The 27,916-nt window shown below is 36.9% G+C and overlaps 1 protein-coding gene across 2 annotated transcripts; it reads left to right on the top strand.

The window, feature by feature from the left end:
- The first annotated feature begins 189 nt into the window (after positions 1–189).
- Positions 190–27,261, top strand: Hacd4 (3-hydroxyacyl-CoA dehydratase 4). Of its 2 annotated transcripts, XM_048358217.1 has the most exons (7): positions 190–282; positions 2,009–2,112; positions 4,346–4,473; positions 13,447–13,559; positions 17,333–17,439; positions 20,982–21,107; positions 26,330–27,255. In XM_048358217.1, exons 1-7 carry the CDS (start codon positions 245–247, stop codon positions 26,407–26,409), a joined length of 696 nt encoding a protein of 231 aa, XP_048214174.1. In that variant the 5' UTR covers positions 190–244; the 3' UTR covers positions 26,410–27,255. The 2 variants fall into 2 exon arrangements, with proteins under 2 accessions (XP_048214174.1, XP_048214242.1); XM_048358285.1 differs by lacking the exon at positions 20,982–21,107 and having other exon boundaries at positions 26,330–27,261.
- Positions 27,262–27,916: the final 655 nt, after the last annotated feature.

The raw sequence follows: 27,916 nt of genomic DNA, 5'->3' as shown, positions 1-27,916 counted from the left end.
GGTCGGGGCCGGTAGCGCACGCTCTGCGCCCTGGACCGCCATTGCAGGGCAGCGCTGCCGGAACTCGGCTCTCGTCTCTGGCCCGAGGCCGAACTCGGGGCTTTATTTTGTGTAGGTTTTTTTTTTTTTTTTTTTTTTTTTTGAGATCGCGGAGTGTGGAAAGGCCCCGCCCTTCCGCGCTGCGCCCTGCTCGCCCCGCCGGCCCCGCGCCGCTTCCCCGACGTGCCGGAGGTCCCCGCCGCCCATGGGACCCTTGGCGCTGCCAGCCTGGCTGCAGCCCAGGTAGGGCGCTCATCCTAGGTCCGAGGGGAGGGGGCGGGAGATGAGCCGGTTAGGCGGGGGGGGGGGGGCGGAGGAGGGGAGGAGGGGAGTCGGGATCCCCACATTACAAGCAGGCACCCGCTGGTGCGGGGCCACCCAACCGACCCTGCGCTTTGTACTCCCCAGAGTTCCTCACAGGGACTCGCTTATTTGATTTTATCCGTAACTCCACGAAGAAGGTTCTGTGCGCCTCCCCACCCCCACCCCCGGAGATGAGGAAGTGGGAAAGCCAGGCACCGGGCTGCCCACTTCTTTGCTTCGGGCGTGCTGTCAGTCCCGCCTGCCCGGCCTCCTTCCCCTGCCCCCTGCCCTGCTTTCTTTCCTTGCCTCCTTCCCCTGCCCCCTGGACTCTGATGGCTTCTCGCGGTGGGCCTGAGATCTTCCTGCTGTCCCCCAGCACTGTTCACACGCGCTCACCAGGGCAGAAACTCTAGGGCCTGGGCGTGCCTGTGTTCACTGCCAAGCCAGGAGATTCCAATGAGATGGAGGGAATAGTTACTCTCTCCAAAGCTTTTAGTAGTTAATGTTATCTGCTGAGTGACCATAAAAACTCTTCTACCTACCCATCTGGTGTGTCTGCTACACAGCTAATTACACAGCTAACTTAACTCCCCCCCCCCCCCCCCCTCGCAAGTCACATCACCCCATTACCCACTGGGAGAAAATCTTTATACTGACAGCACCAACCTGCCATCTATTGGAAGCTCCAGCAAGCACTTTAAACACTTGTTGGGTTTTTTCCCCTGAATTTCTCCAAACACCACATCTGTCAACCTTAGTCATCTCCCCAGTAGCGTACAACCCATGTTTAAAACTCAGCTTGACTTCCCTTTTCAAGGAGGGGGGAGGGGTCTGAGCAGCTCAACTGCTTTCTATGTGCATCTAAGAAAGGAAATGATCTTCTCTTGCAAAATACGAGTATAAGACATACTAACCCCATCACACAATGCCAGGTGTGTCCAGTTACTACATCATATACCGTTTGGGATCCTAGCTGTCATGACCTCACTGTAAGTATCAACCACTTGTCTCTCAACTTTTACATGCAGCAGGCTGACCTACTGGAACACAAATTAAGTAATTAAGTAGGTCGATCCCTTTGTACCCCTGTTTCCCCTCCAAATAGTCGAAGCTATCTTTTCAGTTAGAGCAGGAAGTTTCCCCCCCCATCCCAACACACACACACACTTTCATTATTATCTGAGCTTGAACTCAGGGCCTGGGCACTGTCCCTGGACTTTTATTGTCAAGGCTGCTGCTCTACCACTTGATCCACAGCTGTCCTTCCCTCTTTTTTTTTTTTTTTAAAGTGGTTAATTGGAGATAAGAGCTGCCCACATTTTCTTGCCCTGCCTGACTGTGAGCCACAATTTTCAGATCTCAGCCTCTTGGTTACAAGTGTGAGCCACCGGCACCAGGCTTAGAGTTTAATCAAAGATGAAGGTAGATATTAAAGAAGGAACTATATTGGGTTTTATGCAAACAGCATATCCACTTTAGCAGATAGTGTGCATTTGCCAGTTGCTTCAAAATTGAATGTGTTTGGGGGAAAACCAAATAAAAGACTTCGATATAGAATCTTTTTCTTTTGCTTGCTCGTGCTGACCAGTACAATAAAGGACATATGAACAATATTGAAAGGATAATTATGAAAGAAGTATTTAATAGCATTTTCTTGTATTTCCAGGTATAGGAAGAGTGCCTACCTCTTCATCTATTACTTAATCCAGTTCTGTGGTCACTCATGGATTTTGACAAATATGACAGTCAGATTCTTTTCATTTGGAAAAGGTAAAACTCCAAAATAAGCTTTGATTTTCACTTTTAAATCCTTGATTTTATTTAGGCTTGCTTATATTAATTTTAAATTTCTATAAAGTTTCCTGAACGTTCTCAGTGCTTTTTAGCTGCAATAGTTCTTGTTTATTGTAAAGCCAACACCTTTTTGGGTGGGAAAGAAGGTAGGAAAAGGGAAAAGGACATGACTTTTCCTTGAGAAGACAGTTTGCTCTAAAAATATAAACATGTCTATGAGATAATGCCATTTCCCTATCCCTTTGTGGTTCTGCACAAATCCCTAGCAGACATGCTGCATTTTGAGGATAACTATAATTTCTTGCATTGCATTTTTTGTGCAGAGTAATCAGAAATTAGTCACCCTCTTCCAGGGGTTTTTATTCCCCACATTTAGGGTAACTGGAGCCTACTAGTAAGTGAGTGACAAACTCTGCCAGCCTCTGTTTTCTGTTTGATGCCCTTATGGAGCAATGTGTACATGATAGACTTTGTAGATGATTAATCACCTACGTAAAGTTGGCATGGGTGACTTCAATTCTAAGCTTCCTCTAGTTTCCTAAAAAGTAAAAATGCTGTTTCAGAGTATGAAACACTAAATGACTGTCAAAACAACATTCTCTTCTCTTTCTACCCCCACATGAGTAAGTGTCATCACAGTTTACAACTGTCGGGTGACTCGACAATTTGAGCAACTGCTGTTTTCAGCTAAAAGCAAACCTAGAAGAAAACCCCACGCTATGCTCATCAGTTCAAACTTCTATGTCATAAGGAACTTAATCTACTTCGGAGGTGTCAGAAATGATTTTGCATTGCCTTTTCTCACTCCCAATCTACAGAGACATTCTTGCATTTGTTAATAATCTCAAAGATATAACCTAAGGCTTGAACTTTATGAGCATTGAGAAATTTCTAGCAGAGGAAAACAGAAGCAACAGGAAAAGCTCTTTGTAGTTTTAGGGGGAAATGAAAGTCACTATTTCTAGGCGTTGGAAATTAGCTGAGGCAAGGTGGGCATGTTACGGATCATTTACAATGTGTTCCAAGTCAAGAAATGTCTGATGTTGCCTTTCCTTTCTAGTTGGGAAAAGTTGCTTTAGTCAGCCATGCATTTATTTCTTAATTGCTATCCTGTTGCTAAATGACAGATGGTACTTATTGAAGCAAAACAATGGATTCCTATGGAATAGGGAGATTGCACATACCTAAGAAGGACTCAGTATATTGACAATTTGGGTGTATGACTTAGTGGGTAGCTTGGTAGAAGTGAGCTTGTGACACGTGTTCTTCATAAGTGCTGTGTAGTTGACCGGGTCCTGCAATATCAGGGCAAGAGCAAGAGCATGGACTATGTCAGGTTTCAGCTCTAAGATGGGCACAATGGAAACACTATCAGTCTTATTGAGTGACTGAGAAGAGAAGCCTGTGTTTAACCATTTATTTTTATAGGAATGATAGCAAGGGGGGAAAACAGCAACATCATCCTAGAGGTATCTAAACATGGTAGGATTTCATTTCAACATGAAGGTAACAAACTCCTTTTAGAGGAATGTTTTCTTTTTCCTTCCATTTTAGTGTTCTTCTAAGGACATTATGTCAGTTGCATGGTTTGTACGACCAATTCCAAAAGCCCTACTCAAAGGCCCAAGTTTAGTGTTTAACACAGATCCGAAGAGGACTATCAGCATATGCATAAGAACTCTTAGTACTGGGTATCATGCTATCAGTAATGCCATTTCCATAACACTACTCTGAAATTGTATTTTTCCCCCTCTTTGTAATGTTCTTGTCAATGGAAAAGTTGAGCACAGAGTGGCTTCTTCATTCTCACCTCTGACCTATTTCCACTTCACATGGTTTACATTCTGCCTGATTAATGTGGGAAATGCATATAATACTATATATTTGGAATAAATACTTAAATAAATTTAGGCTGCCAAAGCTATGTAAATTTTTACTTCCTTTTGGAAGAAAACCAGTTAAAGTATAGTACAGTATGAAATGCTTTCAGAGGTTCTGTTGCATTCTTTTTTTTAAACTGTATTTTTTTTTTGTCTTTTCTTTTTTGGTACTGGGGATCAAACCCAGGACGTTGTACTTGCTAGGCAAGCACTTTGCCACTGAGCTACATCCCAGCCCCTGTTGCATTCTTAATTTAGTAGCTGCCTAGATTTGTGATGTGATCTACTTTTCACTTTCTACATCTATGTTGTTAATTCACTGCACACAGATTCAATGGTTGACACTTTTTATGCTATTGGACTTGTCATGAGAATTTGCCAATCCATTTCTGTCTTGGAGTTGCTGCACATATATATTGGCATTGAATCAAACCATCTTTTCCCAAGGTTTCTGCAGGTAGGTTTTGGTCAAATTATCATTATGCTGTAATATTATAATTATATGTCTTAACTTGGTGCACTTATAGATTTTTTTGATTTGATGGGAGTAAATGCATTCCATGGAAGAATTACTTGATCCTACAACACCGCAGTTAGAATCACCAGCTGCAAATGTCTGAGGTAGTGGTGCTTGTTGATCTATGTTCTGCATTAATCCTATTGTAGGAGGAGATTTAATGTAAACTTGCTACCCAGATGCCCCTCAGTAGACGAATGGATCAGGAAAATGTGGTACATATACACAATGGAATTTTATGCCTCTATCAGAAAGAATGACATTGTCCCATTTGTAAGGAAATGGAAGGACTTGGAAAAAATTACACTAAGTAAAGTGAGCCAGACCCAAAGAAACATGGACTCTATGGTCTCCCTTATTGGGAATAATTAGTACAGGTTTAGGCAAGTCATAGCAGAGCATCACAAGGCCCAATAGCTATGCCCTTATGAACACATAAGATGATGCTAAGTAAAATGAACTCCATGTTATGGAAACGATTGTTATATCACTGTTGTAACTCCTTTCAACGTGCTATGTGTAACTGTAGCTTCTATTATTGATGATCTTCTTGTATCCCCTTCCTGTGGTTGTACCTACACTATCTCTGTATCTTATCTGAGTATATTGGAAACCGTGTATACTGGTATTAGAACTAGGAAATTGAAAGGGAATACCAAAATCGAGAGACACACGGTAAAAAAAGACAAACAACTACAAAAGCAATACTTGCAAAACCGTTTGGTGTAAATGAACTGAACAATTCATGGGGGGGAAAGGGAAAGGGGGAGAGGGGAAGGGGGAATGAGGAAGAGGTAACAAACAGTACAAGAAATGTATCCAATGCTTAACATATGAAACTGTAACCTCTCTGTACATCAGTTTGATAATAAAAATTAAAAAAAAATAAAAAGCAAGTCATATACATATAAAAAAAGATTCCTCTTTCTGTATAGCTCATATCCTGCAGTCTTCCTTATTTCCCTCAGCTATTTCTTTGTATTTCCTTTGCATTTAGTCTGGTATTTATTTGTATCATCTTTGAAATTATTTAGATTTTGGTAAATGTTCTCTTAATTTAACTGATTGTTACAATCAGGCTTTAATTGGGCTTTTTCCCATGTCACTCTCTCAATTTTACTATGAAGATGTTGACTTTTTTTCTCCCATTTTTTCCCCACTTCACTCACTTCGTGTTACTGTGAAAAATTGACTTGTTTCATTAATATTTCTTGCATTTCTGCATCTGAGAAAAGCCTCTGGCGCCAAGCAGTTAGAAATGTTCTCAATATTTCTTTTTTTTAAATTTTTATTGTCAAACTGATGTACAGAGAGGTTACCGTTTCATACGTTAGGCATTGGATACATTTCTTGTATTGTTTGTTACCTCCTCCCTCATTTCCCCTCCCACCTCCCCTTTCCCTTTCCCCCCATGAGTTGTTCAGTTCATTTATACCAAACATTTTTGCAAGTATTGCTTTTGTAGTCCTTTGTCTTTTTTACCCTGTGTCTCTCAATTTTGGTATTCCCTTTCAGTTTCCTAGTTCTAATACTAGTATACATGGTTTCCAATGTACTCAGATAAGATACAGAGATAGTGCAGGTACACCACAGGAAGGGTATATAAGAAGATGTTCTCAATATTTAGACAGGACATTTTAGTGAAAGTTTGCAGTCTCATCATTGAATGGGGGGTGGGGGTGGGGAGGAGATAACTTAATGGCATACTTTTGTTCTCATGTGCTCATGGGACCAGCCCTGATGGGAGTCTCTTGCATTTCCTTGTATGGGTCAGTGTTATACATGGATTGAAGCTGGGGCTGGTGGAAGGTCAGCTGTTCACTTCTGTGCCATTTCCACCTCAGAAGTTCCTTTTTTGTATACTGGAAGTCACTGATGGCCATATAGAATATAGAACTTTTTAGTGTATGGTCCAGGCAGATTGCACAGACCCCATTTTTGGCATCAGGGACAGCACATATACAGTCTTCAGAGTGTTTCCTAACTATGTTTTCGAGTGAGCTAAATAAATAGTATACTGAGTTCTCCATTGGCGGCAGAAAACTGAAAGACTCAAGTGCTCTGCTTTAAAGTCTCAAGTTTTTCTTCTGTCCCTGACAAGCTACTTGTTGCCCTGGGGAAGGGATGAGGATGGAGAATGAATGGGCTGTGATGCCTGGATCCTGTGCTTAAGAGCCTCAGCTCCTTCTGGCAGTTAGCCCGCACAGCCAGCACATAGGTCCTAGTTATGAGCTATTTTTAATTTTCTGTGTTTGATAAAAGTAAAGAATATCTAGTAGGTTGAAAATATCATTAAGTATTGAAATATCAAGTGTTGAAATATCAGGGCAATAAAGTGTAATATAGTAATATTGTAGTAATTACTTAACTAAGGCCCAGGTGGAATTTTCCTTTAAAAAAAAATAAAAGGAGTTATAGGTCTTTCCTAGAAGCAGCATATCATTTAAGACTGCAATTTATTAGTATTTCTGACTTAAATGGATGATTATACTTTGAAACAACCAAAATGTATATCATATCCACATCCTATAATGCTAATCTTGGAGAAGAGAATTAATAAGCCAGGTTAAATAAAAGTTGTATTCTATTAAATGGAATTATTTCACTTGGAGTCTGATAAAAAATCATCCAAAACTTAACTCATTTTCTTCTGGCATATTTTAAGGACTTTTTTGAGGGAGGTGTAAATTGAGAGAATTTTCAAATTGAAAGTAGTGTTAGTCATTGAATAGTTATTGTTAGTTTAATCATTTACATTGCACCCAGGAAGAATAGTTTAAGTTTGGAAAAAAAAACTAATGAGCACTTGGAATATCCCTGGAAAGTATAGACATATTTTATGGCTTGCAACATTATCTAGGTTTGCTTGATAATAGAAACCATTATGTAACACACATCTCATTTCTTGGAGATTCAAGACTACAGAGTATTCACATATGATTTTAATCATTGCTACTTCCATTTAATCATTGCTACATTCCAATGGCTTATGGAAATGCCCCTGAAGTCAAAGAACTCAATCTTGATTTGAAAAAAATGAATGTGAAATATACACTGACAATTTTTATTCAAAGACTACTACAGTTAGTGGAACACAGATAATTTTTAAATCCTCAATCTTTCATAAGGATACCAAGTGAGAGATCATGACATTAGGGAGGACAATTTCCATTCTAATCTAGAGCTGATTATTAGTTTTTGATATAGTTGTTTTGCTTCCTCATTAATCTCCTTTACTTCAGATTTTTTAATCTTCCTGTATTCCTTTTATTCATTTGTTATCATTTCCATGGTTCTTTAAATGGAAATGGAGTTGCAAAAGCTTTCAAAATATATCATGCCTAAAGTTTCATTTTCTGTCCCCTTCCTTTGAATTCTGCAATTAGAATTCCTTCACTTTGAGGTGACCTTGAGGCCTCTACTTCAAAATAATGAAACAAAACTCTCAGGTTGTGTAATCATTTTTTGGTTTTTCAGTTTCCCCATTTTGAAATGAAGAAATATAGCTAGAAAAGCAGCTGAGTTACTTACACCATAACCACAGCTGACTGCAAGCAATATCTTGAAAAATGGATAGTGTCCAGCTGCTTTTAGGAGGCTAAAATCATGTCCACACAATTTAAATGTTATTGTGGTCTTACCCAGAAGAGATAGCTAAGCTACAACTGAATTCTGGGTGTTTTTTTTTTTTTTAAGTCTTCCACAGTAACAAGATAAATGATTCCAATGTTCGGTAGGAATGGATTAGTTAGTTACATGCAATGAGTATCATGTATAGTAAACACTAGTGTTGTATAGTAGGTATATGTGCATTGTGTGAACATATGCTTTGTACTCACAACTTTGACAACCGACCAAAATACCATGAATTTTAAAAATTACATGCACCTGCTTAAATAATAGAGGAAAAAAACAAACGTAGAACAATACTCATTTAACATTAAGTAGGTATTTTTTTTTTACACTTATGGGAATAAGACAAAATTAAAACATAAATAGTTAATTGTAGATTTCTATCCCTAGAGATAACTACATGCTAATTAAATTATGTAAATAAATATAATAATCTCTAGGTATTTTAATGTTTCTAATTGAGGAAGTTAAAAACCCATCTAAAATATATGTATTTAAAGTAACACAAATGAAAACCAAGTAACTTTAATCCTCTTCTCCAAAATGATGTGTTTTTATTACCTTAATAAAAGATGCTAAGTGGGAAAGCAAGTTTATTTTAATGGATTTGTTTTCTTACAAAAAGTTAATTTCTAGAAAATTGAAATATTACCAATTCTGAATTTTTTTTTTTTTTTTTTTTTTGCCAGTCCTGGGGCTTGGACTCAGATCCTGAGCACTGTCCCTGGCTTCTTCTTGCTCAAGGCTAGCACTCTGCCACTTGAGCCACAGCGCCACTTCTGGCCATTTTCTGTATATGTGGTACTGGGGAATCGAACCTAGGGCCTCATGTATACGAGGCAAGCACTCTTGCCACTAGGCTATATCCCCAGCCCCCTGAAATATTAAATTTTGAACAGCTTTGTTCAAACTTTATTTGTTCAGAAGCCCATAGAAGAGATTTTTATTCATATAAGATGTTTTAGTTCAAGGAGAGGGAAAAGTAGTTAAGACTAACCTTGTTCCATATCAGATTGAAACACTGTGTAGGAAACTCTTAGAGTACTCCATTTGGAGTATAGTCTGTGAGAAGTCTTTTGAGAAGTGCTTCAAATGCAAAGACTCCATTTATACCTGAATTAAAATGGCTCAATTCTACCTCTTCCCATTGTATCACCACAAACACTGTTGCACATGCATCAATTTATACATCTATAAAAATTTAAATCTACAAATCAAACTACTAAAGGTTATTACCTGTAAATTATTGTGCCCAAAAAATTACATTTACAAGACCATATTTCATGAGTCATTTTTCTATTTACCAATGTTAGTATCATCTCCTATTCTGATGAGGGGAATCAGATACCTGCCAATTAAAAATCACTGCAAAGATTTCACACAAGGTAAAGCTTTTAAGGGAACAAATATGAAGGGCTTCCTAAAGGAGTATTTTTATACTAGTTTAAAAAAATAGCTCAGCCTCACTCCAATTTACATTATTTTATTTTATTTTGGAGGTCCTTTTGGTTGAACTCATTGGGAAGCAAGTGCTCATTTTCATTCCTAGACTAAATGTCCTGACTTTCCATAAAATCACATTTTTCTCCTAAAATTTGGGTTGAAAACAGGCTTATATCATTAAGAGAAAAAAATGATTAGTGTAGAGTAGTAGTGTTCTCCAAATTTTGGAGGTTGTTGAGAATAAATTGTGCATACAATTCACTCTAGGTAAAATTTTTAGACTTTTCACCCCTATTTTTTACATGTAATCCCTAGAGTTTCTTTTAGTAAAAGTGCAAAACTACATTCACAGTACAATTGAACAGTGGTAAGTATGCCTTTTAAAATTCACTGGTTGTCTTTTATTACCTATATACAAAACTTCCCATAAATATACTAATCACTATATTAAATTACATTTTTATATTTTCTTAATAATATCTTACATTGATTTAGGGCTTTCTACATGGCAAACACATTTCTAAGTCCTTTATAAGTTTTATTTTTTATTCAGAACAACCTTTAACTATTTATAACTATTTTGTAATAAAAGATATTATCTCTTATATAATTACTTAACCAAGAAGCCAATCTACTCAAGGTCATATAGGTTGTATATGTTATAATAAGAATGTAGAGTATTATGCTGTATTGGTTTGCTGTCTATTTCACTCAAGTGGAATAAAAATACCAGAACTGGGGCTGGTAATATGGCCTAATGGTAGAGTGCTTGCCTCACATACATGAAGCCCTGGGTTCAATTCCTTAGCACCACATAAACAGAAAAAGCTGGAAGTGGCATTGTGGCTCAAGTGGTAGAGTGCTAGCCTTGAGTATAAAGAAGCCAGAAACAGTTCTCGGGCCTTGAGTTCAAGTCCCATAACTGGCAAAAAAAAAAAAAAAATACCAGAAGGGCAGGAGCATGCTTTTGTTCACAGTTATACTCTATGAGACTAGATCAGTATATGCCATAAACATATTCTCAGTGTTTGATAAACAAGTAAATATATTTATATAAATGCCTTTTGTGTAGCAAAGTAAACTACTTGGTGGCCTTGAATACAAAGATGTTTCTGAGGTCCTCAAAAATATTGAGAGGATAGAGACAATTTGGTTATCATTTTAATAAACAATAGTCTTTGAGACTAAAACTTACTTTAAGGTTTTTAGAAATTTTTTCTACAGTTAGAGTAGCACTTTGCCTCCTCAATGCCATATAAGTGAAGTACTACTTGCTGCAGTTTATAAAGTAAGAACTTACTTTCAGTCATTGCTTAACCTTGAGTTTAGGATTCCTACATGAAATATAAAGTAGTTTTACTTTATAGTGACTATACATATCATCACCATATTATTTGATCTAAATTAGAGGATGTTAACATACCTTTTATTCTCGTTTGACGTTACACTAAATAGCTTAGCTTATACAAATGTAATGCTCTAAATTGTGTGAAAATAAAATTTACAAATCCTTTCATCAAATTTTATTTTGTGTTAATTTAGAAAATTAAGGAAGCTCTTGCTTAAAGTCTTAACTTTTAAAGAGGTCTGTTAAAGAACAGACTGTCACTTTGATGTTAGGTTTGGCTTAGTTCACAAAGTAACAAAGGTGAAAAGTTTTTTGATTCCACTCCTGGAGTCAGGTCACTTTCACTTATTAAAATGTGCTTTTGTGAAAGGCACTTAAATAGTAACAGTACCTTGTCCTTAGGGTAATTATGGAGAAATAATGTGGTATATGTTGGGCAGCAGCAGAAAGCAAGCAATATTGACTTTTATCTGTCTTGACCTAAGTTTCCTTGTGGAATTGCAATTGAAAGGTCAAATCACAGTTAAATAACCTTTATATAGCTAACCAATGAGGCTGACATTTGACAGGTAGGAGTCTTCATACATCTGTGTGAAAACATGTGTTGTAGTGTTTGGGGGGCAGGGCAATTGATGATTTCTGTGCAATTAGAATTCCATCATTAACATGCCACAGGCCCTCAGCTGATGACTTTCATTAGAGAGAATTTCATCATGCTCTATTAGATTTTTTTTCCCATTGTCCTCATCATTTTAAAAGGTAGACTTTAAATGTTTTCCATTTTCCAGAAAACAAGTGAATTAGGATACATGTCTACCAATAGTTTGGGCAACCATTGAATTCTCTGTTTTCCAAATTTCTTATTTGTCTGGAGAGGACCCTACAAATCATTTTATTAAGAACTGTCTCAGTCAGACACCAGTGGCTCATGCTTGTAAGCCTACTCACTCAGGAGGCTGAGATCTGAGGATGGTAGTTCAAAGCCAGCCTGGGCAGGGAAGTCCATGAGAATCTAGTCCCTAATTCAACACCAAAAAGCCTGAAATGGAGCTGTGGTTTGTATGGTAGAACTCCTTATGTAAATATCATTGAATTCAGCCAAGGACTGACCACAGAAAAACAGTTCTGTAGCTAGCTTCTGTAGATTGACTAAGGTTTGAATCATGTCTTAATTCCCCTTAGCCATGCAAGGGCCCTTTTGACTCACCTCTGTAGTCACGAGCACGCCTGATATAGCTTTCACACGTGGATTTCTAATCATGTGGTCCAGTGTTGGCAAATCTTGGATTTTTCAACACACAATGCCTATGATTTTGTCATAGATTATCCCAGCATTTTCTGTTTAATCAGCTTTAAAAATGAAGACACTTGTTGAAAACTACATAGCAATTCCTTTATATATATATATTACCACTAGTGTGTACCTTCAATTTCAAGTATATTTTTACCATTGAGAACAAAGGAAAATATCCTATTAAATGTACAAAAATGTAGACTATGTTTGTTATATTAACATAAGGAAACATTTTATGTTTAGGTAGGGAAAGAAGACTGTACTTTATGATGCTAATATTTGAAGCTAAGCCAAAAATGTGTGAATTCCCAGTGATTTATAAATGCTACTGACTTGGAACATATTCTATATATTCCAAGAATGTGTAAAATCTTTTCATTTTCCATTAGCTTATGAGGATGAAGATCATATTACTCCTTTGGAGGGGGGAAGCCATAATGACCTATTGGATAAAATTGCAATTTCCTGGCCTGCCATTCAAAATCCTTTACATTCTAGCCCAAATCCATTTTCAGCTTCAGTCTCCAATCTTCTCTGCATCCTCCACTCTAACTCTCAGTGGCTCTTATTCCTCCTCAAGGGATTTGAATTTTCACAGACATCTGCCTTTGTTCAGGCTCAGGCAAAGGGATGTTCCTTCTGATAACTAGTCTACTCGACAAACTCCCATTCATTTTTCAAGAGTCAAATGAAATGTTGCCTATCTTCATAAATCTCTCTGCATTCTTTCATCAGGCATCACACATTTCTTCCTTTACCTATGTTCCTACTCCTAGTATATACTGTACTGTTTATTAATATTAATTATTCCTCCACATTTAACCCATCATCTTTTTTGGCGCAACAGCCATGATTTTATTATAGAAAATAATGCATAGTGAATGCTCAAATACAAGCTTGCCAACATGAATAGAAATGTGTGTGCATGGTTAAAAAAAAAGGAAATATTCTGATTTAGATAAAATATGCTATCATTTTATTTATTATATAATTTGGAAAGTACAAAAACCAAAAGAAAAAGGAAATTAAATTCACTCATAGCTAAGCTCCTTGAAGGATAGTCATTGTTAACAATTTAGTATATATATTTTGAGCTAAAGACTAGGTTAAAAGGTGGTGTGATTGTTTTTGTTTTAATTAGAAAATTACCTACATGGCCTAACAGATTATCTTACCTTTGCTATTTCTTTGTTAGCTCACAGAGAGAATAATTGTCCTTTTTGGGGTGATCACCAGTCAAGAGGAAATCCAAGAGAAATATGTAGTGTGTGTTTTATTCATCTTTTGGAATCTATTGGATATGGTTAGGTAAGAAAACAAAAATAATCTCTTAAAACAAGACCAAATTGCTTTTTGCTATGAAACCAGTAATAGATGCTTACATTTGGTTTTCCTGAATGAAACTGAAAAACGTAACCTTTTTTCAAATTATTTTATCTTGATATGGAAATGTATTTTTAGTGCTTTCCTTAATAGCCATATCAAAGATAATGAAAACCTACCATGGTTTTACAAAAGCAAATCAGTGTCTTCAGGTTTCCAGCACAAGGCTTGGCATAACACCAGCTTGGAATAACCCTCACAGCTGCTTGCTAATGAAAGGCATTCCTTACTATTGCTCGAGTGCACGTTATTTTAATAAGCAAAGCAGGCCTTTTATTGTATCATTGTCAGGATTTACAAAGTTGGTTTTGTGAATTCAAGAATATTTTAAACATAAGACCTATGTCTAAAGGCGGGGGGGGGGGTGTGTACTTCACATCCATTTTCGTATACAGTCTCAGTGGGTTCAATAATTAAAAAATATTTTTGCAGACCCCATGGGTACTCTTGTTATAGCTAGTTCTTTGCAGTGACATTCTCCTGGTCTCTCTACAGCAGTGGTGTGAGACAGGCCCCCTACTCACACCTTGCATTGCACAAGTGTCCCTGCTGCTACTTCGGCTTTCATAAATAAGCACTACCCCCCCCCCCCCCACAACCTGGAAAAACCTGTATGCGAATAGGTCACAAAAAAGTCCTCCAGTTTTAAAACCAAGGTTGTGTAAATTCTGTATTTATTGTATTCTTAATAACTTGGGTAGGTTAAATATGTTCAAATAATGAGTTAAGCCCTAGAGAGAATTATAATGAAATTTTTGGTAAATTAGAATGACTATAATTCTTTTTACATACAACTTAGTAGTTATTTCTCATTTTAAAAACAATTTTGTGGACAAAGAGCAAACTCCATGGATTCTTATACCCTATGACTTCCTATTTACAAGACACTGGAGCCTCATTGGGGACCACAACTTTCCAATATACTGGAATATGGGTCTGCCTGATGATTCTGGTATTGATTCAGTCTCAGATAAGCTCACAAGACTCAGTAGAGAACAAAATGATATTTGCCTTGAAAGTGGTAAGCAAAGTGTCATGGGACTATGTCTGGCTATTAAGGGTGAAATATATCTTCACTACTTATTTGCTAAATGATCTTAGACAAATCACAGCCTGTTTTAAATACAACAGTTTTTGTTGGGATATAATTTACATTTTAAAATATAAAATTCATAGGGTTTTAAATATTTGAAGATCAACCATCACCACTACCTAATCTAAGAACAATTTTTTTCACTGTAAAGGAAATTCCATACCCATTAGCCAACTCCTGGCTGCCAATCATTTGGTGTCTGTATGAATTTTACCATTTTGGAATATTTCAAATAAATGGAATCAACTGATACGTGATCTTTTGTGACTAGTTCTTTTACGCAGCATAATATTTTCAAGGTTTGTTCAGTGTTGTAGCATGTATCAGTATCTCATTTGTGACTAAATAATATTCTATTATATTGCTGCAACATTTTGTTTCTCAGCTGATGGATAGTTATTTACACATCTGGTGATAGGAATAGGGTTATTAACATCCACACAGAAGCTTTTTGTGTGTACATCTGTTTTCATTTCTCCTATACCTAAGATTAAAACTCTTGGGCTCCTGGTTTTCAAATTATTTTTCCTCTGTAAAGTGGGAGGTATGATCATTTTCCCAACCTCCTCGAGAATTACTGAAAAAAATTAGAAAATAGAATTTCCTTGACCCATTAGAAGCATCTGTGAAAAAATGACAATATGAGAGTAATGATGTCCACTCTTTCTGTTTCTGTCCAGCATTGTACTGGAAGTACCCATAGACATCCATATTGTGACAAAAGAAGTAAAACTCTCTACTAGCAAGCAAAAGGATCTTATACTTAAAAAGTAATCCACAATCTCCAGGGTAAATAAATAGGTGGCTTTCCTTCCCCAGTATTCCCGTTTTTATTTGTATTTTCTAATAAAATGTTATAAAATTAAAAAAAATCCACAATCTTAATGAAGTTGTAGAATACAAGATCAATTTAAAAATGAGTCATATTTCTGTACATTTTCAAAGAAATATCAAAAATGATATAACACATCAAAGAACAACAATACAGCACCCCAAAGAACAATATATTTAGAAATATTTTTTAACCAAAGATATGTATAACTTGTATAATGAACATTACAAACATTATAAAATAGTTAAAGATTCTAATACATATAAAGATATCCCACACTAACTGAAGACATTGTTAAGTACTCCAAAAGTGATCTGCAGATTTAGTGAAATGCCTATTACAATCCCAGCTGGGTTCCTAGAAGAAACTAAAAACTCACAGAAACTCAAGGTACTCAGAATAGTCAGAACAATTTTGGAAAGGATTGTTAGAGGATTCATACTTCCCAATTTCAAAACTTTCTACAAAGCAATAAGAATCATGAGTGTGGATCATGCATGGATCATAATTTAATTAATAGTTCATAGATAAACATTTATTTGGACATTAACTTTTGAGAAAATACAGGGGCAAGTCTTTATGGCTTTGGATTGGGCAATATATTAGCTATGACACCAAAACCACAAGCTTATAAAAGAAAATATAGCTAAATTAGACTTTATCTAAGGTGTCTTTTTAACATATGTGAAAAAGCACTTATTCTCTTTTTTGTCTTCCTAATAAAAAGAGAAAATGAGATCATTTTTCACTTGAGTTAGTAAAGATGAAAAAGTTAGATAACATACCATGTCTACAATATACACTGTTAGTATATATTATATGCATTATATACACATACAATAACATTTTTGGAAGGATATATAAAAAACTGGCACTAACCTCTGTCTCTGAGGAGTATAATTAGGATACTATGTTTACTTTGCTTCATGCATCTTTTCAAAGTTTGAGGAGGAGTTGAATTGTTTTACCATGTAAACATATTATCCGTATACAGAATTCTCAAAGTATGGTTTGTAGCCAGTCTATCAGTCTCACCTGGAGCTTCTTGGTAATATAAATTGTCAGCTCAGCATCAAATTGAATCAAGGTTCCACGGATGAGAGTGCCCACAGTTAAAGCAATTTGTGCTGTAACAAGTTATCTATATGATTCTGATGTGTGCCCAGGCCTAAGGACTCTGTCCTACTCAAAAAAACATGTACTTTGTCCATAACTTCATACTGATGGACTCAAAGCTACCTACTAACCCTATCACAGCTCCCAAAGTCAGTTCTTCTAATTAATCACACAAATTGGTATAACTATAGGTAAAAAAGGGATGTCAAGAAAGAATTTAGAAGTGCTGTTTTAATAAATTCATTCCTAAAATAATTCCTAAAATAAAATTTCCTTAAATGAAAATATTCCTAAAATAAAATATTTGTCTTTCAAAAAGAAACTTACCTGTTGCATAAAATGTGGTTGGTTTCTTAATGAAATGCAAGTCACTAAGGGAACTTGTAAGGATAATCTTTTGGGAGCAGGTCAGAGTTACATTTTTTTTTCTCTGTTCAGTTGTATAATTATCTGTGATTCACCACATGGGATAACCCAGAGGGTGACATGGTTTGCTCCATGCAACATTTTTACCTCGTTTCTTGCTTAAATTATATGAAATAAGGCATTTAATCACTTATTTCCATATTTGCTTATTATAGTAATATGCTTTTGTCTTTCCCTATTTCCATGACATCAAAAGCAAATTATATTTATGAACTTCCTATCTCCTTCCAGGTACACTTATAGCATGTTATCAGTCATAGGAACATCTTATGCTGTCTTGACGTGGCTCAGTCAAACACTGTGGATGCCAATTTACCCTCTGTGCGTTCTTGCTGAAGGTAAGAAGAGTGATGCGTCATATTCCTGACTGACAAAAGCCATTTAGTCATAACAAACCACTGATTTTTTTTTGATGATTAAACTGCCACGTTTAGCTAGTGCTCATTTCACTTAGTATATCTTTCCTGGCCCATTATCTCTTGCAGATAATGAAAGCATTAAAAGCAAAGTTGAAAAGGAAAGCACCTCTGCACAATAGACAAAATATTGGATAAAAAATGAGGACATAAGAATTCTGATGCTTTAACTTTATTAACTGACTTTATGAGTTTTGGATAACTCAGTATCTGAGTCCGTTTACCCATCACAGAGGGACTTATCATTTAGGGATCCTATGTTTTTATTAAAATGCATGGAAATTTGGTTTTGTCTGGCTAGGATCTCCATCCCACTTACCATCTCCTATGCATCCTACCTGTACCAAATGACAAATTAGCTCTACTCTGAAGTGATTTGTCATTTTCAGAGGGAGGTTTCCTGACTTCTCAAAACAATGAATTCCATTTGGTACATAGATTCCTGTTTATAAGGCCTATCTCAATTGTAAGTGAACACATGTATGATTCTTTGGGTATGTCCATTTCCATGACTAGATATTAAGCTTCATGAAGGTATAAGATTATGTTTCTTTGCTTCTTTCCTTTCTCCTACACATCAGTAATACACTCAATAAAACCCAGATGACTTACTGACTGTGATATAAAGTAGGTTAACTACCTCTTAAGTAGAAATCTAGGGCTGGATAGGAAGTAATTGAGATCATTCCTTTCAAGGAACTTCACGATTCATGGAGAATACGTGCTCCCTTCTATAGTGGCTTTGGCAGAATATAGGTAATTTGATAAAAGTCATGATTAAAGATTTTAAATGCAAGGCATAGAATAATTTTAAAAAGCATGTAAAAAAGCTAATATAACTGAGGGATACATAAGAAAACATATAAATGATGTTGGCATTGCCAATAATCATAAAGTACATAAAGATGCATATAAAGTAAAACAAGATGTGTTCTATCTACTGATGACCAGAGAAAAGAAGCTTAAGTTACAGTAAATAATGTTAGATAGAATTTTTAACTTATTTTGTTTTCAAAATAAAGAATTATTCAATTTTGAGGTAAGATAACCTAGGGCATAACCTTCTGAAAACAAAAAGAACTTGTTCATTCTTTAAAAATGAAATCCCTCACTCATTAAAACATTTATTAATTTTATACTATCATATGGAAATATGGCAACATGTAAAAGAAAGAGATGTTGGCGAACGATATAAATTCTGACAGAATGAATACATTTTTGAGTTCTATTATACTACATGTAATATATTTACATATGCTGTGTTGAATAGTAAATGATGTGTATTTCAAAATAGTTAACAGAATATGTCAAATGTCTCACAACAAAACATTAAGAGATGTGTTGTGAATGTATCCAATGCCTAGTGTATGAAAATGTAACCTCTCTGTAATTCAGTTTGATAATAAAATAAAAAATAATAAAAAAAAGAGCTGTGTTGTGGGCCAGTGGTTAGTGCCCGTAATTTTCGTTACTTAGGTAGAGATCAGCAGAGTCACAGTTTGAGGTCAGCCTTGGCAAAAAGATCATGAAACCCTCATCTGAACAGAAAAGGCTGGCATAGTGGTTCACTTTGTATCCCAGCTATGCTACGAAGAATAAAATAGAAGTACTTTGGCCCTGGTGGCCCAGGCAAAAGTGGGGCTCTTAACAATAAACAGGGCAGAAGGGATGAAGGTGTGGCTCCCGTAGTAGAAAACTTGCCTTATAAGTGTAAGCCCTGAGTGCAGACCCCAGTATCACCTCCTTCCCCCCAAAAAAGTTTTGTGAATAAATGTTAGATTTAATTATTTCACATATTATGCAAATATTAAAACTTCACATTGTGTCCCATAAGTGTATACATTAAATTGTATTTATAATATGAAATAAATTTAATAAAGATTATATAACGAAATAAGTAAAACTAGTACTGATTCCTTCCTAAAAACAATGTTGAAAAAGCATAAAGGAGACCTTTCTTTTCTTATTATTTCATTGGTCTAAACTTTTTTCTGTCTAGTAAAGTATGGATTTGTATGGTTTTTCATATTTATATTTCACTTATGTTCATAAGTTCATTCTTGTGATTACAAAGTAAAGTATTTACAGAGAATTTCTAGCACACATGACAAATTGTCAATAATAATCCTGGGTGATAGAATATGAATAGTTGTAATTTTATCTTTATATATCTATTACTTGAAGTATCCCAGAGCATAAAAATATGGAGTTATGAAAACCCACTTAACATTTTTTTTGTATGTGTGTGTCAGTCTTGGGGCTTGAACTCAAGGTCTGGGTGCTGTTCCTAAGATTTTTTTTGGCTAAGGATAACACTCTACCATTTGAACCACAGCTCCATTTCTGGCTTTTTGGTGATTCATTGGAGATGGGAGTCTCACCGACTTTCTTGCCTGGGCTGGCTTCAAGTGCAATGCTCAGATCTCCGCCTCCTGAGTAACTAGAATTCTAGAACCCCAATTTTAATGAAGTTTAATAACATTTTATTTTAATAGCTATGTTTTTCATTGGACAAATGTATGACTAAACCAAAGTTCATATAAGTCACCCAAATCAACAAATTAAACTATAAAATGTTAGAGACTTAGGTGCAGCCCTTGTTAATCTTAGATGTCCGGTTTTACTCCAACTGTAAATCCTGCTCAGTGGCACTCATATGCCAGGCAGGTCTGGTTCTAAGCTTTTAGAACTGATTTTTCTTCCATCTCTCCCTTCTTGGTTTGTAATAATTTTAGACTCACAATAAATTGTAAAACAGTAATCATTACTATGTGCTCTTTGCCCAAATTATCCTAAAAATAATATCATATGGCCATATTACGTAATCACTTTATTTGATGAAATGCTACCAAAAATATCTACTCATAGAATGTGGTTCTCTGGAACCTGCATCTTTCTGTCTGACACGAAATCCCTCAGCATTTCTCAGAGTTGGGGAGCATTTTTGTTATGTACTTCTGGGGCTAGGGAAAAGAAAGAGTTTTCAAGGGTAGTTAGGTTGAGAAAATGTTGATTAATACTGGTGTTTCTTTGTTGCAGAACTCAGAATGTATATTGTGATGAACATGTGTTATGCAACTTTAAGAGAAAAACATATGCAGCATTTTCCATATTCCTTTGCTTGCCACCACTGTTTGTGGCAAAGATTGTGTGATTGTGTGTGGCAAAGGGGACAGATGTATTTTGAGTTATCATTTTAAGAAGCAATGTAGAGTCTTTCCATGTAAGCATGATAATGTATACCAAGGACACAAATTCAGTCAGTCACACTGCTAGAACAGCCTCACCAACTTGGTCATTAAGCAGATTTCTATGTCAAAAAGCAGTTTTCACTAAAGGAGTCAGCAGTCATCACAAACCTGTCTTGTCAAACTTGGAATATTCTTCACTATGGAGACAGGTCTATACACCCGTGTGACAAGTTAAGGTGGGAAACCCTTATGATACTTCCTTTCTTTAAACAGCATTTGCCATCTATCAGTCACTGCCATATTTTGAATCATTCAGCACTTACTCTGCCAAGCTGCCCTTTGACTTATCCATCTACCTCCCATATGTGCTGAAGCTGTATCTCATGATGCTCTTCATAGGTGAGTGGATGGCTTGTGTTTGCATTGTTCCTATTCTTTGGGTCCCTACTGCCTTTTACTTTGATAAGATAGGTTGGTAAACACTGGAAAAGACAAAAAGAAAGCCTGATATGGTGACCTAGACCGTGCTATTAAAGCGTCTGGAAGTTATAATGCTTTTTGATGAGTATTACAATATCAAATACATCTCTATTTCACAGTAAAAATGAGAAGTTTTACTAGCAGAAAAATAACCGCAGTATGTACGAAATACAGAAATCTAGACCCTAGACACTGATATCTACAAACAAAACCAAATGTCAAATTGAACAGGAATGGCTGTTTCGGTGTTTTGCAATTTTGTTTCTGGTTTGGCCTTTTAATGCTAGTACTTCCTAGCAGGCAAAGAGGAGTAGGGCTACAGAATCAGTTAAAAACTTTATGAGGCTGAATGCTGGTGATTGATGCCTATATTGCTAGCTATTCAGAAGGCCGAGAGCTGAAGAAATGCAGTTGGAAGCCAGCTGTGGGAGAAAAGTCTGTGAGACTCTTATCTCTAAAACAACCAGGAAGAAGCCTGGCTGGAATGGCTCAAGTGATAGAGCACCAGCTGAGAGCAAGCAGAACGCACATGACATGAGGACCTCAGTTCAAATCCCAGTATCCCCTCCCCTACCCCAAAATAAAAAGTGGAATGAAAATTTATAGTTTGGTGGGATTTCAAGATAGCTTATTAGGAGCACCCGGCACTTACCTACCACTCTACAAAAAAAAACCCAAGCAAGTGTACAGCTGCATTTTCAAGTGAGTGAGTTTATAAGAACACTGCAAATCAGCAAGAAAGAAACTGGAACCTTGGAAGGCTCAGACCCAGAACAATAGAAAATAAAAACAAAAGATCTGGGCATTTGGCACACAGGCTTCATAGCTAGAGTTGAGGAAGAGTCTCTCCATTTATAGGGTAAAAGTCAATTAGAGCACAGCAACTTCTGTCAGTGTGCATGCAGGTAATCCTCACCACTGAGGATTCAGTCTTTACAGGCTTGCAGCCCAGTTAGATAGTAATCTGAAGTCTGCCTTGCTTTGGAAAGGATGTTATATTATTTCTCAGCGAACCCCTTGGGGTGCTAAAGCCAGGAGCCACATAGAGAAGGCCTGTTTTCTGAACTGAGACTGAACTAATGATCAGAAACTTCTTCATATTCTTATCCCTGGGACCTTACAGACATTCCAGTGCACTGGCCTACCAGATGGCTGCCTCACAAACCCAATAGAGTTGAGGGTGGGGGAAGGCAATAGGGTAACTCTGAGTCAAACCTGTTAGGTTTTGTTTTCTGAGATGAGGGGGATGGTTCATTCCATTAAGTGCCAGGAGTAAGAGCAATGAAGTCTACTGTTTCCACCATCTCTCCCCACAGGGCTATGCATGGCTACCTGCCACTAACAGGGTAAGGAAAGAATTATGTGGTTCCACTACTGCTCTGTCCAGATAGGTGTGTAGGGGCAGTGTTCAGCAATTCTGGGGCTTCAGTTGCTAATCTTGCCTCTAAGATATCCCAGAAAAAAAAAAAAAACGAAAAAAAAACCAACTGTCAGATGTGGCTGGGAATGTGGCTTAATAGTAGAGTGCTTGCCTAGCATGCATGATGCCCTGGGTTCAATTCCTCAGTACCACATAAACAGAAAAAGATGGAAGTGGTGCTGAGGTAGAGCACTAATTAGCCTTGAGCACAAAGAGGCCCAATGACAGTGCCTAGGCCCTGAGTTCAAGCCCTAAGACTGGCCAAAAATAACCCCCTAAAACAAAGCCCTGCCAGATACTAGGCACATGCTGTTCTTACTTGCTTCAACAAACCTATCTGCTGAGAGTCAAGGAAGAGAAAAACCTTGGCCATTACCTTGGTGTGTGAACAGTCAAGGAAGACCACAGAAGACATTGCCTGTATCTACCATTACCCACCTCTACTTGTTCCCTCATGGGCACTACAAATGAAAGAACAACATTGGCTGCTACCTACTCCATCCTCAAGTGCACATGGCTAATAGGGTGCAGTATAAGTAAGCTGCCACTAGACTCCAGTAGCATCAGTAGACATAACAATCCTTGCTCCCACTGCAGTTGCTACTGCTGTCTGCTCCACATTTTATCTAACTATACACTACTGTCAGGATCAGATAGGAGTGCCATAATGGGGATGCTGTTGTTCCTGGTACCACATCTTCCCATGAAGCACCTGGGCCCATAACACTGTCTGGATGGAGGAAAAGTAATTCAGGCTCCTCATTAACTACTGCTGCAGCCAGTGCTGGAGACCCTTCAAGTGACACAGCCAAAATCAACCTTGCTTGAAGAAATCCTCATCACTTGACAGGGCCACCACATCCATTGTAGGAATAGTCATGCAATGTGTCACATCCCATACCTGCCTAAACTGCTGAAGTGTCCCTTCCTCTTACATAGCCTATTGAGACAGTGGTTCTCCTAAATTCTGACAAGGTATATATTGTGCTCATAATCATGAATCAGAGCTAACTAAGCTAAAGAGAACATATGGTATGGTATCCAGGTGGAAATAAAGTTAACACTGCATAGCAAACTGAGGCAGGAGAAATTTGCTCACTAAGAATATCATTCCATAAATGGAGAAGAGATATTCTGATCTATGAAGTAGAAAATAATATAATAACAAGCAATGTAGGAACACATAAAATATAAAAAAGAAAGTAGTATGACATGCTTAAAGGAGCATAACTCTCTAGCAGCAGTTTCCAATGAAATGAACCTGGGTGAAATACTTGATAGAACATTCAGAAGAATGATTTTTAAAATCTCCTCTGAAATCTGTGGGAACATAGGTAACTGAAATTGGTTGGACAATGCCCCCCCAAAAAATCTGAAAATAGGAAAGATTTTTTAAAAAGAACCAAACAGAAATCTTGGCTATAGAGCTCAATAATTTAAATAAAAATTATGTTGAAATCCTCAACAACAAAGTAGGAGAAATATCTAAGGCTAAAGACAGGTCTTTTGAAACTTCCTATTCAGACAGAGTAAGACAAGACAGAAAAATCAATACTGATTAAATGTATGGCACAGACTATAATTTGATGATTGAGACTTTTTAGCATAATGAAAAAGTCTTTCTCTCTCTCTCTCTGTATGTGTGTGTATATGAAGTATGTGGGCATTCTTGATACTTCAAGTTCTAGTTTGAAAAATAAATACATAAACTAACTTTACACAAAATATTTATGCAGATTTTCAGAATTTCATATTAATAACCTTTTTTATGTCTGTTAAATAGCCAAACGATTTGCTACAGTGTTAATCTGCATGCTCCTTGCGCCTAATGTCATCCTGTCGCAGGCAGTGCATGAAGTCCAACACTGGGAAGTGAGCTGTGTAGCCAAAGCCAGAAAGAAAGGAATGAGTGGAGATCTAGGAGCCTAGAAGTAATCAGATGACTGATTTTAGGATGCAAAATGCCAACTGAAAGGTGGTATATGTTTGTACAAATTGATTCTGTGTGTTCCTCTGGACAGAGCAGAGAAAATGAGGATACCATCGATACTAAAATTCAACTTCTAACTTCTCTAATAAAAAAATTAAAACACACACAAAAAAGAACACATGCAAAATCGTTGGGAATTGTTAAACATTTTCATCACTGAACTATCAGAAGGCAGGGGAGTTAAAACACACACACACACACACACACACACACACACACACACACACACCCTAGAAGCACAGAAAACTTCCCTGATTTTTTTTTTTTGTCAGTTGTGAGTCTTGAACTTGGAGCCTTGGCACTGTCCCTGAGCCTCTTTTGCTCAAAGTTAGCGCTCTACCACTTGAGCTACAGCGCCACTTCTGTTCCTTGATTTTAGGCATAACATGGACATTTACATACATGAGATTTGTAGAACCCCCCCCCAAAGACATATCCATAAAACATCTTCCATCTTCATGACAACATATTAAAGTGAAACTGTTAATAGTACAGGACAAAGAAATAATTTTAAAATCTGTAAGTGAAAACTCCCAAGTCACATTTAAGGGCAAGTCCACCAGACTAAGCACAGATTTCTCAGAAGAAACCAGTGTCCAGTCAGATCATTCTTATTCAATGTATTATCAGTAGTTGCACACAGAAAAATTAGACAAAAGAAATAAAAAGGGTGGACCATAAGCTCCTTTGTTCCATCCTTGCCTATCCACATTACCCTTCGTGGTCCCTAGGATTTATGATACCAGTTGAAGGTAAAATTCAGGTAACTTTTTGTTTTAAGTTTCCATGTGTAAGAGTGAACATACAGTATGCTGTATGCACACATGGAAATAGCACACTGAATCCCACAATATGTGTAATCAATATGTATTAACAAAAATTTAAAAAATAACAGAAATCCATCCACAGAAAACCTAAGATTAAAGAGCAGAGCTGTATTGGCAAAAATAAAAACTTAAGGCCACACACATTGATTCATACTTCTAATTCCCGCTGCTTGGTAGATGGATATAGGAGCACTGTGGTTCAAGGCTAGCCCAAGAAAAAAAGTGAACAAGACCTTATCTCAAACAACAAGCTAAGAATGGTGGTTCAGCCTGTAATTCCAGGTGTGTAGGAGGCAGAGGTAGAAGGATCATGGCCTGAAAAGAATAACACTCTATCTGAAAAATAAAGTAGAATGGATTGGGAACCATGGCTCAAATGGAAGAGCACTTGCCTAGCAAAAACAAGGCCTTAAGTTGCAACTCAAGTTCTATAAAAATGTTTAATTAAATTATCCTGTGGAGGATAATTTAAAAATACACTTCAAAAATGTAATAGATGATTTTCCAAGAAATTGGGGAAAAGACCTCCACTAATTAATTAATTTTACCCTGCTCTCACCTTCACAAATCCTCAAGATAGTAATTACCTCTAAAGTGCATCAGATTTCAAACATAAGAACAACACACACAGAATAAAAAACAAGTGTGAGACTTTAGAGATGGTGAAGAGACTTACCTCAAAGAAAGTAAATAATTCCTACATTAAGGGTAGGATGAAGAGTTGGATTTACTTACCTTCCTGGAAACAATCTGATCAATTCTTTGGGTCTCTTTTGTCAATGTCCCACCTTTGGAATTCAAGCAGCACTCGACTACTTTATACTACTACGTTGTTTATTCCCCTCCCCCACAGACATGCTTAAATCAACGTTACTTACTTTTGCCACTTCCTTTTCCACTTTAGGTATGTATTTTACCTACAATCATCTTTACTCAGAAAGAAGAGATAACCTCAGAGTCTTTCCCATTAAAAAGAAGATATGATACACAGCATAGTGAGTGATGTGACAACAGAAATAAGATTTGTGGATTCAGCTGCAACAAATACACCATGGGAAGTATTGTGTGGCAAAATATCTAGTATTTGATAAAAACCGATGACATGAGATAATTGTACATATCATCCAATCCCCTTAACCATTACCACAGCAATTATGTTTCTCGTCATATTTTCAAAACATTCTGTATAATGTTCTTCATCAAAGCTACGGATTTTATATGAGTTAAATTTACACTGTGAGAAGTTTGGTTATTTTTCCTGTAAGTCTAATGAGAAATAAAATCTACCAGAATAAATTTAATTAAATTGAGAAACAAAACTTTAAAAGCCAAATTGTATGAATTTTATGAATTTTACTTCTGAGTTTTCAGATACCAACAGATTGATAGATAGGAGGGTAGCATTGTAAAACATACTCTGCAGTTGTGTAGAATGACATATTTTATACATAAATTGCCTTTACCCCTAAACCTAATAAGAACCTTAAGGATTAAATACACTTAGAAAACTAGCTTTCCAAGCCCTCCGTCTAAACTTAGGTTGCTAAATAACAAAACCCCCCAAACTGTGTGGTTTAAATAGAAATTTATTTCATGTAGTTTTGGAGGTTGGGAAATAAAATGTTAAGCCAATTCTATTCCTAGTTAAGGCTCTCCTTTTCATTTGCAGCGTGAAAGATTACCTCTCAAGTTTCTTCTTAGCAATGGCACCAGCTAATCCCACTAACGCTATTGGGGTCTAATTACCTCTCTTTTCAAATAGGTTCCAGTGAAGGAGTAGGTCTTAACACATGAATTTAAGAAGAAGCTAGTAATAAGTGGCTTATACCTATAATCCTAGCTACTCCAGAGGCTGAGATCTGAGGACTGCAGTCCAAAGCCAACCCAGGCAGCAAAGTCTAAGACTCATATTTCCAATTAATCACTATAAAGCCAGAAGTGGAGCTCTGACTCAAGGTATAGAGCACTAGCCTTGAACAAAAAAGCTCAACGTCAGAGCCCAGGCCTTGAGGTCAAGCCCCAAGACCAGTACACAAAATATTGAGATGGAGGAGACACATATAAAGCTTTTAGGACTATCTGGCTCCATATTCTTTTCATGGGTAAAATATATTATTCTAGACACCCCCCCCCAAAGACATAACTTATTCTTTTTTTTATGCTTTTTTTTTTTGCCAGTCCTGGACCTTGGACTCAGGGCCTGAGCACTGTCCCTGGCTTCCTTTTGCTCAAGGCTAGCACTCTGCCACTTGAGCCACAGGGCCACTTCTGGCTGTTTTCTATATATGTGGTGCTGGGGAATCGAACCCAGGGCTTCATGTATATGAGGCAAACTCTCTTGCCACTAGGCCATATTCCCAGCCCCCATAACTTATTCTTGTATCAACTAAAATATTTGATGTTTCATCTGTGTATTGTTTATATCCCATAGATCTGAGAGTCAAGAAACAATCATTAGACAGAATTCCATCCTTGCTATGTGTCTGTTAAA

This window comes from Perognathus longimembris, chromosome 1, assembly GCF_023159225.1.
Source record: "Perognathus longimembris pacificus isolate PPM17 chromosome 1, ASM2315922v1, whole genome shotgun sequence".
In the NCBI taxonomy this organism is placed as follows: domain Eukaryota; kingdom Metazoa; phylum Chordata; class Mammalia; order Rodentia; family Heteromyidae; genus Perognathus; species Perognathus longimembris.
The sequence above is the reverse complement of the archived record's forward strand: the minus strand, read 5'-3'. Positions and strand labels throughout refer to the sequence as shown.

Bases quoted from the DNA above. Each gene is read 5' to 3' on its own strand.
- Hacd4 (XM_048358217.1), top strand. From the start codon at position 245: ATGGGACCCTTGGCGCTGCCAGCCTGGCTGCAGCCCAG. The intron at 2,113-4,345 runs GTAAAACTCCAA...CACTGCACACAG, and splicing joins ATTCTTTTCATTTGGAAAAG to ATTCAATGGTTGACACTTTT. The intron at 17,440-20,981 runs GTAAGAAGAGTG...TTCTTTAAACAG, and splicing joins TCTGTGCGTTCTTGCTGAAG to CATTTGCCATCTATCAGTCA.